General features: G+C 42.6%; 1 protein-coding gene across 3 annotated transcripts; it reads right to left on the bottom strand.

The window, feature by feature from the left end:
• Window positions 1-35: 35 nt before the first annotated feature.
• On the bottom strand, window positions 36-16,369 carry CREBL2 (cAMP responsive element binding protein like 2). Of its 3 annotated transcripts, XR_010374637.1 has the most exons (5): window positions 16,194-16,369; window positions 6,195-6,392; window positions 4,905-5,052; window positions 1,351-1,473; window positions 36-766 (listed from the first exon to the last, which is right to left on the bottom strand). XR_010374637.1 is itself a non-coding variant. In XM_064461830.1 (4 exons), exons 1-4 carry the CDS (start codon window positions 16,206-16,208, stop codon window positions 762-764), a joined length of 366 nt encoding a protein of 121 aa, XP_064317900.1. In that variant the 5' UTR covers window positions 16,209-16,366; the 3' UTR covers window positions 36-761. The 3 variants fall into 3 exon arrangements, 2 of the variants coding, with proteins under 2 accessions (XP_064317900.1, XP_064317909.1); XM_064461830.1 differs by lacking the exon at window positions 1,351-1,473 and having other exon boundaries at window positions 16,194-16,366; XM_064461839.1 differs by lacking the exons at window positions 36-766; window positions 1,351-1,473 and adding an exon at window positions 2,975-4,173 and having other exon boundaries at window positions 16,194-16,366.
• Window positions 16,370-17,143: the final 774 nt, after the last annotated feature.

Genomic DNA, 17,143 nt, shown 5'->3' with positions numbered 1-17,143 from the left:
AGTGCTTTTTCTGAAGCAAAAAAAGAAACCAAAAGTCAGCTGTTTGGGGTTTTTAATTTTTTTTTTTTAAATGAAGCATTGCTGAAAATTATTAGCTGCACAATGACAGCATTTTCTAGTCACAATTTAAAGTGGGTAAGATAAAGAAAATACAAATAATGGTATAAATAATATCAAGCAACAGCCTTTGCAGAAATTGCTTTAAGGCAATGGCTATAACTGACACTACAAATTCTACTTATATATCTACATATACAAATCTATACATTCCATCAATACAGCACCAGTTGAATTTTAGTCCACTGCTTCACTATTCAGTATGGGATACCTCAGATTTTACTGCAGATTAGAAGCTTCTGTTTTTCTAATGCAAATCCACACAGAGTCATACAAGAAACTCAGTTATTGACATAACTTACAGAGAAATCAATGCTTACTGGCACTAACAGCAGGAAACTCACAAGGTGTTTTGCCTTCCTTACCTACAACAGCGGTTTCTGTATCAGCCAATCCTCTGTCACTCATGCTGTAACAAGCATAATGAGAAGGACTACAGTTCTTATTTCAGCTTTTCCTCTGATTTGTCTACATTTTTAGACTAGTCTGAGGCATTTGGTCCTTATATTAACAGTAATATTACAGCTACTTATAGAGATTATAATTTCTTGAAACATTGCAAATGGAACTATGATGCCAAATCTTCTCTATCTCTTCATGGGATGCCAGGAAGAACTAGATTCATTACTGATGTAGATTCATCTTCACCCTAAAATGTAAAAGGGAAAAAAGGAAAAACAACTCAGTCACAAGCACCCTCCCAAAGCTAGCTGTGGCTTCAGCTGTCAAGAAAGAGAAAAGCTTTTTGAAATGCATCTAATACATAAAAACCCCCCACAATCAAACACCTCTGAAATAAGTTATAATAGTATTTTGAAAAGCATTTAATTGAATGCAGGTTCTCTGGCAAACACTTATTATCAGATTATGAAAGCAGACCATGAGGGGTTTTTTTTACATTTTTTAACACATGTAATTACAAAATGTTCTCAGTTAAGTGACAAGTCTATGAAGTGTATCCACTTCATTTTTCAGGATTCTATGCCCCAAGCATGTATTTGAGATTAAAAAGACAAGACTTACTACATCCTCTTTTTATCAAGTTTTCACTGTCTGGTAAATCCTTGGGTTAAATTCCCCAAAAATATCAGTGCAACTGTACAGTGCTTACTCCATCAGCATCGAGTTCAATCTCATGATGCCTTACCCTAAGAGTCCTAGCATCGTTCTAAACACCAAATACTTCAGACCGTATTTTTGGAAGACTGCGGATAGTTTCCAAGAGATACCCACCTTTAGCTGGGCAAATGGTTCTAGGTGATCGTTAGATTTCCATGGCAAGTGGGAAAATGAAGCATTTCCAGGCTTACTTCCTTTCTTCAATGTTTGTGAGAGAGAAACAGCTGCACACACTCACTGCAGGAGAAATGGGTGGAAGGCTGTACCCATCTTACACAAAGAGAGGATAAGACATCCTCCATTATTTAGGGTGCTATATGAGACCCCTAGTCAAAGGCCTTCGCTATATATCGCTTCCAGGAGCCACCTCAATGGGGACAAAGACTGTAAGCATTAGAGTACCAAACCAGCACAAACTATAAATATTTCTGTTAGCTTTCATGGGGAACTGCTAAACTTCAAACTCCAAAATAAAGGACTCCTGGAGATGCATCTAAAGCTAGAACATTCAGATAATATAACATGATCTGCCACTTGATGGAAGCCACAGAACTTTATCTAATTAATGATTGTTGCTGAGAACCCTGCATCTAGAGCAGGTTGGAAGACTGCAGTTAGAGCCTCTAACTCTGTCACGCATATTTTTGGCTTGCAGGACAAACAAGGAAACAGTTGAAGATTATGTAGGCTGTAACATGCCCCCTGTCCCATCTGCATGAAGCACAAAAAAAACTGTCAGAACATGGATGCCACTATTTGTGCCACAGAGCCGGGCCCAGGCTTGCCAAACACAATCCTGTAATGCCAACTGCTGGCTAAGCCAGGAAGCAGGAGCCACTGTGATGAGGAACAGATGAAAACTGTTGCTCATCACAATGAGAAATTCCAACTCCCCGTTTCCTCCATAGAAGAAAACTTAACTCCTGAGACGTTTCTTTTTTGTTATCATAGAAAGTGAAACAAAGAAAGGGCAGAGGGAAAACAGCAAAGTGAGTATTTCTGGTGAGATCAGGACGCATTTGTCACATAACCTAGTGCAGAGTGGAGCTGTTCAGATCATGCATACTGTAACTCCTCTGCACATTTTCTACATCCCCGATTCAGAAAAAAACCACTTAAGTATACATAACCTTTGAAACACACATTTAATTACAATACATAGTTTACATTTGAAACTAGACTGTGTAAGTCTAATTCTAACCAAAAGTAGTAAGTTACACTGCTGGCATTATCATGTTACGAAATCCAACTGGCAAGGTTCACAGAGTATAGTTCTGGACATGTGGCCTAGTTTTTTTTTTCCTCCAGAGAACCCAGAAGAAGGACAGGCAAGCATTCAACAGACAAAAATCCCAAAACTTATGGGTTGGCTTTGTTGCTACCTTTCAGGACAAACTGCAGTTCAGAGCTTAAGATACCGGGTAGAGGGGAACCTTCATATCCTCTCCATCTCTGCTTCAGTGTTACTTAACCTTTCATAATAGTTTTCCATGTCTACGCAACATTTCTAGCAACTGCTAACTAAGTACATGTGTGCAGGGTCTAGGGAATAAATTTTAAACCATGCCTTAAGGATTAATATACTGAGTGCTCAGAACGGAATTCTGAAAACAACTGTGCTGTACACTGAAATATGGCACTTTATTATTTTCAGTGCTTCTGACGAATCCTGAATTGAGATAATGCTAAACAGACCCAATTAATTCAATAAAAAGAAGGCAACATTCAGTCTAGCAAAGTCATTCATTATAATATTTATTCTATGAAACAAAGAAGAAAACATAAGATTAAAAAAATGTTCCATGCATTTCATAAAATACAGAGAAAGACATTGTCACAAACAAAATGGAGAATAAGCAAGCAAAACCCCCACTGAAAATCCTGAGAGCTCCACTCTGCACACTGCATCATATACACGCAAAAAGCATATACAAGAGAAAGAGCCATCTAAAGAAAGTGGCAGGTTATCTGTCAATATCTTGGATGAGTAAATCAGCCCACAAGACTTTTGCCATCGCCTCTCTTATCATAAAACCAAACTGATGCAACTTGTTTTCCTTGCTACTAGTTCTTGGCATTGTCTTTGGCTGAGAAACCAGGATAGTACAGCAGAATTCATACTAAGTTGCAGGCTAGAAAGATACTAGGGCCGAAAGTATAGGCAGATACAGAAAGATAGCAGGGCACAATGGGTGGGAGAAGATGGCAGTTGTTCCATTGCTGGAAGCATGGGCAGGGACACGACATGCTTTCACTACCTTACTGGGAGCATGGAGGGTGGGCAGTACATCCTGTGAAAGAAGTATGGGCAGAGGCAGGGAATATATTTAGTACCTCTCTTTAAGAGTCCCAGTAACTTAAGAGACATGCTGCATTATAAAAGGATGCTGAAAGCAACACCTTTATCTAGGTTACAAATTACATGGCTATGAACCTTCTTACTGAAAGCTTTTGATCCAGTTCCTTCTCCTCAACCTACAGTACTCCATTTGGCTTTAGCAAAGCTGTTACAAGATCCTCCTTTTGCCTTTTTTTTTCTTTTTTTTAACAGAACCTCTCAGGCTCCCACAACAGTTACCAACCACATAGCTACTGACGACAAAGTCAGTCGTCTTCTTGCCTCTGACACAAGAGCAGCCCCCATCTTCTACTGGGAATGCCCAAAAGCTGCCATTGCTGTATTTTGGGAGGGTGGTGTAAAGAAAGGAAGAACAAAACTCCGCTTGCACAAACACCTATTACTCCCAAAACCCCACTCCGTGCAGGCTTAGGAGCACCACAATCAAAGAGCTTCATGTGGGGAGGGGCAAAGAGAAGGCAGCGGACTGGGATCCTTCCCCCTGCACCTGGGGATGCATCCACTTCTCTGACAACAGCATTCTTCTGCTAGCTACCAAGCTATCTCTGCTGCAGTGCGGAAGGTTCTGCATTGGCCTCCTGTGAATGATGCACCATGGGGGAAGATTGTTACAGTTACAAGTGTGGTTTTCATGCTGTTTCTTAAAAACATAAAGCTAGGAATTCATATTTTTCAAAAGCTTACTGTAAAGTGTAATTTAACCTGTAGCATGAAATATTTCAAAAATAGAAAATGCGAGATATAAAACTGCCCATGCTGCAACCTTAGCTCTGTTCTTTGCATGTACATATCAGGAATATGACTTTATATCATATGATCTTTTCACCTTTCAATCCCCAGAAGAACTTTATTTCATTCCCTGGGCAAGCACAAATGAGGCAGAAAGAAGACTCTGTAGGAAATCCCAAGTCCAGCATTTCTCACTTTTGAGTACTTGCAGCTAGAATGTTTTCCTGATGGAGTTTTAAAAATTCAATTATGTTTTATATGCTCCATTTACCTTGCATTAGGAAAACAGAAAATGCTGTAAAAGATTAAGGTCTCAGTTCTTCACATGTCTCCACAGGCCTTGGTGAAACACAAAGATTGAGTCTTCTTTTAAAATAACTGCCCAGTTTCCTAACTAGCGTAATTTCTGTTGTCCATGTAAACATTACACAGAGTCTTTGTACCACCCACTAAGCACTTTGCTTCAATCAACTATTTGTGCCCAAAAGCACATCCTTATGTTTCTTCCTACACCACAGCCATCCTCCTACACCACAAAAGATGTAACAAAATAGGAATTAATCATAGGCTGGATACTCACAGGGATTGCTGCTGTTTGCTTCTGTCTTCCCAGCCTTGGCAAGTTTGACTGAGTTCTGCTGTGCTTTGCCCTGCTCCTCTCCAGTTAGTAGGGCTTTTATTTCAGAGGGGATTTTCCCTTGGTCCATCGCCATGCACCACTGCTTGTACTGAAATATGCAAACACATTAGGCATTAGCAAACTGCCAGGATCACACTAGCAGACAAAACAGAGCTGTAATCTTTCCCTTCCGGTATATTCATTTAAGGTTTGAATTTACTGGGCTGAAGCCTCTTACAAAACTGCAGAGCACTAATGAGCTAAGCACGTGTCCATGGTTGCATACCTGGCCTCAGTAAATCCTGTTTCAGTCAATAAACTGCTGCTCAGTGGCAGTACTAGACACAATACTGTAATTATTAAACAACATGGAACACTTTGTGCATTTTCTCACTGCTGGCATACCAGAATACCGTTCCAGTTCATGGCCTATTAAAAACAAATATTTCACATGACTCTGGGGCTGATTGACTATTAAGAGGTCCTTTCTGATTGTGCAAGGCACAGTTGAAGCACATGTGCCTTATTCCTAGTTCCCTCATCTTAAATTCTTCTTTGGCAAACCCTGAAGCACACTGAAAAACCTGTGGTCACTTGGCTGACTTTCCACCCAATCATAACCCTATTCACTTGTGGTGATTAGCCCTGACAATTCAAACAGACCTAATCCAAGGTCAAGGCAATACCATCAGCTCCGGTGAAATTTCAATGGCATCTCAGTATCACTTAGGAGCTAAGTCTGTATTTCCAGATGAAACATTCTCTTTGGTTAATGCAGCTTGTTTGGCCAAGACACCCATCTTACACATGCTGGAACACAGGACAGCAGCGCAACCACCTACATAGAGACTGTCCTGCAAGAATCAACCCCCCCAACAGATGCACTGGTCTGTGGGAAGCAATGACACACTGTGGATGTATGTCCCCCTTCATATTTTAACACACCTCTTTCCACCCTCTACCACTTTCTACCTCTGTCAGAGGTTTTCTAAAACAAACATTTCAAATATAACAGACTCATAAGCAATGGCACTTTGCTTGCTTCCAGTTCAAAACCAGCAGCTAACACGTGACATGGGGTTCGTATCCAACACACAAAATAGGCAAACAGCTGAGTGCATCTGTCACTGACGTTTTGATACCTTATGATTAGCCAAATCCCACTCTCAGTCACAGTGATTTCAGGAACAAATGTCCACGAGGGCAAGTCCCAAATAATACCGAGGGTTAAGTTAAATGATAGTTTCTTACCATTTCAAGCTCTTCTCTAAGAGCACAGATGGCTCGCTCTCTGCTTGAAACCAGCTCTTCCAGGTACTGGTACCTCAGCTTCTTCCTGGCTCTGCACTCTCTTGCACTCTGACGACTCCTTTCAAGCTTTGCCTTCAAGTCTATTTTGGCTGGTTTGCGACCTCGCTTGCCTGGTTTCTTTACCTTGCCTCCGACCACCTGGAAAGGAAGAGTACACTAAAGATCCTGTTCTGCAGAGGGGATGCTGGAGCCATGTCATTGTGCCTACGAGGTGCCTCAGGCAGAAAATTTTGCATATACTTTCACTGATCCTGAGCAACAGAGGAAAGATGTAGCTTGTTTAGGGGGCTGACGTATGAAGTTTTCAGTGACAGCAGTATGTCATATTGAAGTCAGTGCTTAAACAGTCCTACTGTAAATGTTACTGATCTGATTTGGAAGAGCAGCATCACAGCACAGTTGAGGTTGGCAGGGACCTTTGGAGCCATCTGGTGCAATCCCCTGTGCTCAAACAGGGCCACCTACAGCCAGTTGCTCAGGACCATGTCTAGATGGCTTTTGAACATCTCCAAGGGGGGAGACTCCACAAACTCTCTGGGCAGCCTGTGCCAGTGCTCTGTCACCCTCACATTAAAAAGTTCCCTGATGTTCAGTGGGACGCTCCTGTGTTTCAGTTTGTGTCCATTGCCTCTGGTCCTGGCACTGGGTACCACTGCAGACAGTCTGACTCTGTCCTCTTTCCACCTTTCCCTTCAGGTATTTGTACACACTGCTGAGGTCCCTGGAGCCTTCTCTTCTCCAGGCCACACAGTCCCAGCCCTCTCAGCCTTTCCTCACAGGAGAGGTGCTCCATCATCTTAGGGGCCCTTTGCCAGACTCTCTCCAGTAGCTCCACTTCTCTCTTGTACTGGGGAGCACAGAGCTGGGCACACTACTACAGATATCTAGGAGGGTATCTGGGACACCTCGGAGACAGTCAGTCAAATTGGTAGCAAAACTGTTTTATTATTACAAACAACTCCTGCCCTAATATAGTGTTTCTAGAGTTGGCAAGTATTATGGAGTTTAACACTTTAATTTGGAAGAAAAAATATTTATTTAAATCAATATATTCCAAAACTTAGTTTTGCTGCAATAAAGTGGCCATAGTTTCAGCCTACTTGAAAGATGCAACTTGTCAAAATTACTCACTAGCCATCTGAGCTTCCTTTGAAAAAAATTCAGGACTGAGGAATCTTCTCAGGGTTTTTACTAAACAGGGAACTCACGCTGAGACCTACCTCTGCAGCCTCTATTGCTGTTGTACCTAACCACTCTGGCCATGTTCACCTTCGAAACAATACTACACAGCCTGGAAAATTGTCTCCTCATGCCTCCTCATGCAGCATATGACAGTGTTCAATTCTCCCAGCACCCAATTTAGATCTCCCTTGCAGAACTGTAATCCTCTAATTTCTTGTCCTACAGACTGCAGGTTTTGCAATCATTTTCCCCTCTTCTTTGTGGCTCCTTTTTTTTTTTACAGGTCAGAAAGCTTCTCTTGTTACAAATAAAAAAGGTAATAGTTTCCTCAATGTTTACTCTATGCTTCCCCACCCAAATATTTTACTCTCTTAACATGAGAGCATGGCATATGAAAGTCTTAAATACGGTCTGAAATTCAGTACACTGGTCATCAGGTAGTATCACCCCGTAAATGTCACGTCAGCCACACACCCCACCTCCCCTCTGAAGTGAAGATTTCTCTTTATTTGCATTCTGACCACACTGTTTGAATGGAGGGGGTGTGGAGAAACACACCTCACACGCACACCCCTACATACAAGCATTTCGCTGCCAGCTTTGTGTTTCACCATGCCTGATAGATGATACTTCTTCTAATAGCCAGTGTTCGAAATATCAGAGTTTATATTTTTAAAAAAAGGCACTTTTTACTGTGTGATGCTACAAAATAAGTCAGCTTTGACATTCAAAAAAGTCACTTGTTCTACAAACTTCGCAGGCTGCAATAAAAACAATAACATAGTGAACTGATGTGCTAGAATGAAGGGAAAAAAAAACAAAAAACCACTATTTTACAATTGACCCTATTCTTTTTTGGAAAGTAAGTCAACAATCACAGGCCAACAAAATCCTACCCTCTCTATACCACCCTTCCTAATTTATTGAGGTGTAGCTGCCTACCATAAGCAACTGGGGGAACTGAGAGTACTGAATGGACATGTTGTGATAATGAAACAAACAATACATTCAGAAAAGCAAAGAAAAAAATCAATCTCTCTTACATCTGAACTGCTGAATACAGTTTGAAAAATTCATTCACTGCACCAAAGTAGTCTCCTTAAGTTCTTCTAATTCAGATACTATATTAACCAAAATAGTATACAACTAATCAGCCATGGCCAAGGGGGAAAGGAGCTCCAAAGAAAGGAAAGTGACTGTCCCCTTTCGGGCATGAGAAGCACGGCTCTGTCCTCTCATGGAACCACACTCATATTTCTGCATGGCATGATTTATACTCCTAGCTCAATAGGACTTAGACAGTCTTCCCATGAGGGAGTGTAGGCACTCACAATTTGCTATCTATTATTACCTGCACTTAAAAGATTTCTGGATATTACATTATACGCTACAGCCAAAGTACTTCAGTTCTCAGAGACTTTTAGGGCCTGAGGTTTTTCTGTGCCAATGCAAGGCAGTTTAAAGTAAATCTTTGAATTCAAGAGCTAGATAAGGTCTTGTAGAGACATACACTCCAGCTCTCTTTAAAAAAAAACAAACAAAAAGAACAAAAAAGACCTTTGAGCTCTGACCCTTTGGAAGAGTGGGGCTAGCACTCATGGGTATACTGCTGTATGAACAAAATAATAACTCAAGTCTCAGTCTTGTGCATGTCGCAACCATACCCTTTCACCAGAATGGCAGGCAGGTGAATAGTTGGTACCATGCTATTTCTCACAACCAGCGAGTTAAAACTACTTGGAAATAGCACTCAGCCTTTCCACAGCCAGCTCCCTGGGCAGGCAGCAACACCAAAAAGCACTCGCAAACAGTGCGGCTTCGCAGCAGTTAAATCCATCCAACAACACCATCTCATAAAATAATTTCTTTTTTAGGAAAAGTTATTTCAAAGCATCTTGTTTATGCTTATTATGTAGCTGATGCCTTTTTCAAGGGAGGGGTCACATCAACACAGAAAACACAGGGCAAGGGAGAGTGGATTGTTACGCCAGTAAGATACCAAGTGAGCTCGTACAAACTCAGAGTTTAAAGGCATGCTCTTCATTGACTGATCTAGAGATGTGGACATGAAACAATTAAAGGCGCTTCGTAGTCTGCAAGGAAATTAGACACTGGTGTAGACCGCTTTGCACGTTGCAACGGCATCCTGGATCCACCATTATCAATGAACTGCTTTCCCTCTAGTCACTCTAGGGAGCTTTCTACAGATAGGTGTACTAATTGCTCTCTCCCCACAACATCTTCTGCCACTGCAGCAGCCCGGCACACAAGCTCTCTTATGGGAGGAAAAGGGCTTGTACCTCTTGGGTCATTGTTTGCCAACGCTGTAACCACCAGGGCCATGGAAATAATGAAAAACTTCCTTCCCTTTTAACTCCAACTTAAAGCAGCAGGACCCTAATAATCTGCCTTCACACCATCCCGAAAGACTCACACTGCCTTTGTGGATCCTGAACTGGAGTTCACCATACAATTAGGCATCACCCTCCACAGCTGATTTGGTAAGCGATTTAGTCAAATCCTGCATCCTTTAACACTTTTTCCTCACCAATATTTAGAAGCTCCTGCTGTAACCTTAAGCAACCCAGCCAGGGGATAAAAAGGCCTGATATATCCTTTGCCACCATCCCACATTACCATATCTCCCTGGCTTCTAGTCATGTTTGCCTACTCAGTTGCTATGCTAATGTGACAGAAAGAAGACAAAGCCACAGTGCTAGCTGATGTTGCACATGGCAGCAGAACAAGAAAATCCAAGCAAGCAAACGTTTTTTAATTCCCTTCGTATTCCTCGGGAGTTTAAAAAGAGATGGAATCTATTAGCATTGAGCAAAAGGGATTTTATTTTTTTTTTTCAGGGAGTCATATGTAATCAAGACCCAGAACAATATTAATCATAACATTGGTCACAGAAATATTGACAATGACATGCATGTCAGAAGTCCAGTCAAGGTCATATTTCAGTTCACTCAGACCTCAGAAAATAGAAAAATGTATCTCCCTTCCTTTTTAATACAGTACTCAGATCATAACTTCATTCTTGCCTGCCATCAGTGTTCATGTACAAAATTATTTGACCTGGAATCGGAAATAGCTGCAATTACTTGCCCTGAAAAAAGGCCCTCAGATTTCAACAAATAAACAAGTAGCTCTTAAGTGCTCCATCAACCAGTATTTGAGATCCAGCTCAAGGAATCATCTTAAGCAGACTCTTGGTTGCATTAGTGGCTGAAGGCACAGGTCTGCAGAACTTAACTTAGCATGGAGTTGATGATCATCTACAGAATTTATGTAAAACTATAAAAATTATTAGCAAGAAATAAAACCTCAGCACTGCATTCACTACAGTAGAAAGGGGAGGAATCTATTCACGCTTGCAAATATTTTTTCAAAATCAGTAATAAAATTAAGTTAGTCACAAGTCTCCTAATAAAGATTGTTATCCAATCTGCTAAGTCACAGCATACCGTTCACAGTAGCAGTATATGCAGTAGGTAGAAAATATGCTGGTTATTCTTCCCTTGCATGTCATTTTATATGCTTTACCCCGATTTAGTTAACTTTCACTGGCAGACAAAATGCATCCAATAATGATCCAAAAATAAGATACTATTTAGTGAGCAAACACTAAGTCTTAAGCAGATATGTCAATAGAAATTAATCCTAGAAGTCTGATCATACAAAGTGATTAATGTACTAAGGTGATCTTTAGCACAGAAGTATAAAGACAACTATCTTTGCTGAAATGTCTCTTTTTAAAAGCATAAGCTAGGAATACACATCAAGTTTTCATAAAGTCTTACACATGTCCACAAGTCAAGATGGGTAATCATTAAGGTTCAGGCTAGGAATTGCTACTTAGACTGCAGAATTCAGCCAGATGCCACCTTACTGCTCAACAGGTGAGAGTCCTCCTGTTCCCTCCAGGAAGGACTTGGAAGCACATCCACCAACACACCATACGTGTTCTCCCAGTTTATACACAGACTTCTTTAAACCTGTTTATAGTGGAGCTTGAAACAGGCAACAAGGATGGTCAACTAACTCTATACTACACATATCCTCCTAGCCCACTGCTAACATAAAACAAAACTAGTCTATGGGGTTTAAGCTCATCCATTTTACTTACCCATTGCAAATGTGAGACAGTGGATGCGTCATCTGAGCGATGGTGAGCAGCGACTTGTTAAAACTTGTTAGAACATCTGACAATTTGAAATGGCCCATCTAAGTTATAACCAAAGCTATTTAGGTTTTGTATTTCCAAGCTAGCAGCAAAGAGAACATTTTATGTTTGAACATGAGCCTGGATGGAAGAAGTCTCCAGCTCTTTGCAAGCCTGTGTACTCTGAAAAAGTCCTAAAGGATGAAAACACAGTAACCTACCTCCTTAACAACTGAGGTTATTATGGAAACAGATCCTGCGCTTAGCTCTCCATACCAGCTCTCAGTCCCTGCTGTGGCATTCAAAGCATTCCTCAGAGTCGGTTCCAGGATCGCCTGGGAGATTGCCGCTCTCTTTGTGATCCCAGTCACCCACAACAGCAAGGGTCACAGGCACAGACGTGCTAGAGGACATCTCATGAATGAAGACCCATCAGGCCCTTGATTTTAAGCACAAGATTTCATCTCTGACTTGCTCCCACACTCCTCCCAAGGGATGTCTGCATCCCAGTAATTATGATTTACCGCAAAACTCCCCTCAGGATCACACATGACTGGGTATTTCATGTTTCAAAGCTAGGCAGTGGGGAAAGCTGCACAAGTTCTTGTGTGCAGAATTTTGCTGTGGCCTTCCCCTGCCTTACCACCAAGTGCACCCCCAAAATGGAAAGGCTGTATGAACATCAGAGCAAGACATCGACAGATACTCAATCCGTAAATATAAGTGCCCCATACGAACAGTTTATCTGAGGGCTTGCTTTCTCAAGCTCAGTTAACAGCTGAAAACACTCTGACCTTACCTATTCAGAAGCTTTTCTTTCACTTCGCACATTGCAAGTTTGCGGAAGTTTAGATATAGTCAGACCTCCAGATCCATGTCCTTGCCCAAGGCCCTGGGACCAGCCTGCTGGAGAGCAAACAATCTGAGCTGGAGACCCGGCTTTCAACAGCCACAGCCTCTTTTACAGATATAAAGGAACCGGTTTCTTCATTTAGAGGATGCAGCAATTTATTCACAAGCAAAAGAAAGCCAACAACCAGTCTGTTCAAAGTTGAGAACCTAACCTGGAATTAAAACAAGTACAAGAGATCTATTCTTTTAAAGATCTTAAGAGCGGACTGTTTTATTGTCATCAGAATCGGATAACTGGAGGTTTTCCTAAGCCTGATTTTTTACCATCCTTTGTATATCCAACACATGTAAGCAGCTGCCTTGAACTAGCAAGGCATTTTAAAAAGCTGCTGGGTGCCTTTCCCTAAATTTTCACTCCCATTCAAAAGAAGTAATCAATTACTACATTCCACTGCCAAGATTAAGAATGATGCACTACACTTTCTTTTAAATTCCCACTTTAAATTATAAAATACATTTAAAATATAGTATTTATGTCTCCAAAATGCACTTTTTCTTAAAACTCAATCTATACATTCATGTTTTGGTTCAGTTTAGCATATTTTTGAAGAAAAATACATTTCATCTAAACTTTCTGAAAACTGAAGTTATCTTTTCCTTACAGGACAAGAATATGTCTAATAAAAGAGGGCAACCCAAACTTTTTTGTTGCTGTTGGTTTGATTTTTGTTTGCTTGGTTTAAATTTCACTGGAATAATAAAAAAGTGATCTAATGTTAAGAATTTTTTTATTTCTCATTTCTACCCATAAACTGAGAGTTACATAAGTATTGCCAGAGTGTACCCTATAAAAACTTCTGTAATTAATAAAGATTGCAGTTAGATACTTAGAACTGTGTTATAAGTTACCAACAGGAGTTATTTATCAACTACCACAAACGTGAAAAATACTTCTTACTCTCATACAAACCCCCTGCTTCCCAATGTATATAATAAATATATAATGCTATATGTAGTCTTGTAAACCAAGTAATTTCACCTATAAAGGATGAAATCACAGTGGCAGAGTTTCTCATTTTTCCTGTGTCTACATATTTCCAAGACACAGAAGTGTTATTTTCACAGAGATTAATTGCCAAGGAACAGCTGCATCACTAAACTTCTTCCTTTACACAACCACAACTAGCTCAAACCACGGCAAGAAGTGAGACCGGTGTCTGAAAGAGCCATAGTTTCAGAGCAGCTCTATAGGAGAAAGAAGAGAAGGTCATATATTGGGTTTAGTTGGGATCTTTTGTGTGTATAATTTAAGAACATCCTTTTAAACTGGAACATGACAGCTTTCTAGATCTGACATTCAGATACTCTACCTCTCCCTTTATTTACTATTTCCTTCCCATTTTGAGGAATATGTTAAGGTGAACCATTTTTCAATTGTTCTCTTAAACAGGGTATAGCTAAATTAGAGTGCGCTAAGAATTAAGGAAAACATTACAGCCTGCAAGCCCAATTCTAAATTCTTTATGTCATATAGATGAAGGACAACACTGAACTTAGGTGGATGCAGCTATAGAATGGTTACTTCACTACTAATACAATTTAGTTATCTCCATTTTTACAGAGAAATTCCTTTCACAATCACACTTGTTCAATTCACAGATAAGACTCTTCAATCACACAGGCCAACCCTCTCAATAAGGAGGAAAACATGACTCAGTGAAACTTTTAGAAGATTTCAAGTACACACTGGCTCAAGGACTGCACTGACTATAAAATGAAGTATAAAGAATGCTTGCCTCACCCTGACACAGCAACATGCAACAGGAGGAGCCCTACCAAGAGAAATGGGATCTCTTGAATGGAGCCACCAAACCTTTAGGGCACTCTGCAGCCTCATGAACTTGTTCTGAAAGGAACTGCAGCCCTTCAAAACAACTGCAGTGAAACCTCTGAGAGCAGCAGGCACTTACTGACGAGTATCAGCTATTTTCAGTAGAAGATAGGAAGATCTGATATCACCCAAGGTTATTAGCTAATGAAAAACCTGCTGCCCTAACAAAGATTTTCAAAGTTTTCCTTAGGTAAAGCAACACCCAGTAGTTCTGGGCAGGAACCTTTTCAATGCTACTGTCTCACAAGTACCTCAGCAATAAGCATTAAACAAAAACATCATGCTAGGAAGGTGTACTTGAGACAATATAGGAATATTCCGCTCCACTTCATTTCCCCCCTCCCCGCCGGTCCTTAGCTCAACATCAATTTTCCTAAAGAAACAAAAAGAACAAAGACCTGTCTTACTGACTTGATGAAAAGATTTAGTTTATTTTGTAAATGCATCCAAAAACTTTTCAGAAAAAAGCAGATTATCAGGACATCACAAAACACAACAATAGATCAAAATTATTTTAAAATGAAAAATCCGGAAGCTATCTGTTACAAATAAATTAATTCTGATACAGGAGAAGTCGAATGTTATTAACACCAAAAGGAATAAAAATCAGCTAATATTCATGAGCTATAAATGCCCCCAGAATTAAGTCTTCTGGATCTTCTGGACTACTGCCCTACATAAACTTTCATGCAGTCCTCACAGTTGTGAGCATTTTGTTGACTTCCGTGATGCAGATTCCCCCCACCTTCCTTTGCAGCTTTCAGACAAGGCCTCAATAAAACCAGAGTATGTGCGTTATTTTGGCAAATCATCATGAACCTTACACATGCTTACGATCCGTTCTGCGGAGCCCTTGTACTGCCAAATAATTTATCACTTCTAAATTTCTTAGATTTGTTCCCTAAGAAATTGCATCAGGTATTTCTTCCCCTCCAAATTAAGGTAGATCAGCACAGGCAGTGCAATTTTGTTTTAGTAAAATTTAAGTGCGAAGAAAACCAGGTAGCTTGAGAACAGACAAGGTACCACAGGCCTGTGACTACCACATGACCAGTTTTAGTATTGAAGCCAAGCTCAGAATGTATTATGAGTCAGAAGACGGCTGCCTTGCAGCCCACCTCAAGCGTGGTTTCACCCGGCTCACTCCTGGGGAATTAAGCTATCTCCAGCACAAAGCCCAGGATAATACCATAGCCCACCACGCTACTGAGCTGGAACACCCAAACTCAGCTGGGAGCTTCAGTCGCAAAATGCAGAACTGACTGGACATAGCAGTTATTTTCTGAGGCCTCACACGGGCCCTGTAAGTCCCGCTTTAGGGGCACCCCAGTGCAAGCAGTCAGAGGCAGCGTTCCTCGTGCATCTTCTGATGTTTCACTCTGCTTAAATGGAAGACCTGTACCATCAGGGATGCCACTGTGCTGTTCTCATAAGAAAACACAGGAAGAATTGAAGCACCAGTGCCCATTACAAGGTTGCAACCCACGCTCCTGCCCTAGTACCTCACCATTTGTCCACAGCTGCTATTTATCTATGAAGTTCAGGGTGCTACAGGAACACAATCCACCGCACCAGACCAGACCACTGGTCTGTATCCAGCCCCTGGCCCACGCCTGGAGCTTCAAGGAAGAGCCAGAAGCAGCATCCAAGCGCTGTGCTCCACGGCACGCAGCAAGCGAGGAGAGTGAAGGGACAACCCCTCCTTCCCACCGGCAGCCACCGAGGTTGAACCCCTCGGGGTCAGGCGCAAGGCGGGCTGCCCGGGCTCCCTGCACCAGTGCACCTCCTCACGGGCTGCCTTCGGCTCGAGCCGGCTCCCAGCCCCCGGGCGGGCCCCGCGGCCCCTTACCTTGCTGTCATCCATGTGTGCCGCCAGCCCCGGCCCCGCAAACCCTGCACAGGGCACGCACCAGAGCCGCCCGCCCCAGCAGACGCCACCACTCAGCGACCCCCACCGCGGCCCAAAACCGCCGCCATCGCCCGCCGCCCTGTTTGTTTACAGCCAGGCGAGAGGGCGGGCGGGGGAGCGGCGGCGGAGCAGTGCGCGCTGGGAGGAGTAGTCTCGCTCGGCCCCGCCGCCATTACCCGCCGCTGGAGCGGGGGGCGGGAGGAACTACAACTCCCAGCAGGCCCCGATGGGGTGAGGTGGGGGAGCGGAGCGGCGATTGGTCCCCGCCCCGCTGGGCGGGAAAACTACATTTCCCAGAAGGCTCCCGCCGCCCGCCCTGCCCCGCTGCCTGTCTCCGGCAGAGGCGGGCTGCTGCCCCGGCCCCAGCCGCCGCAACGCCGGGGCTCGGCGGGCCGCTTGGTCCGCTCCTATGTCCGGCCCTCCGTGAGTGCGGTTGTCGGTTTTGACCCTGCGCACTGGCTCTCTGGAGCTCTGACTCCCAATTTTACCTCAGCCTTCCCTGCTGCTGAGGTGACCACCACCAGTGCCGCCGCCGCCGCCGCCGCCGCGTCCAAGCTAGCCGGCGTGCCTGACGGCGGCCCTGCCCGCGGCAGCCTCCGGTGACTGTTACAGAGCCGTTAAGGTCCCAGCTGAGCAGCCGTGCGAGATTTTTTTAAATGCTTGAGTATTAAAAAAAGAAACAAGTTTTCTGCTATTGTTTGTCTTGCTTTGCCCTTCGAGTTCCTGAAGACAGAACTGAGGCTTCCTGCTCACTTGGACGGTGCATGGTGGGCTGGGCCTGAGATCCTGAGCCACCCCAAGTCTAACGAAGCAGTCTATGCAATCCTTCGAGAATACCAGGTTTCCTCTCCTTTTCGTGTTGACGCATACCAAAAAAGGTTAATGTTTGA

The sequence above is a fragment of the Phalacrocorax carbo genome, chromosome 1 (assembly GCF_963921805.1).
Source record: "Phalacrocorax carbo chromosome 1, bPhaCar2.1, whole genome shotgun sequence".
Classification (NCBI taxonomy): domain Eukaryota; kingdom Metazoa; phylum Chordata; class Aves; order Suliformes; family Phalacrocoracidae; genus Phalacrocorax; species Phalacrocorax carbo.
Note: the sequence above shows the minus strand (reverse complement) of the source record. Positions and strands in the feature narration are given on the sequence as shown.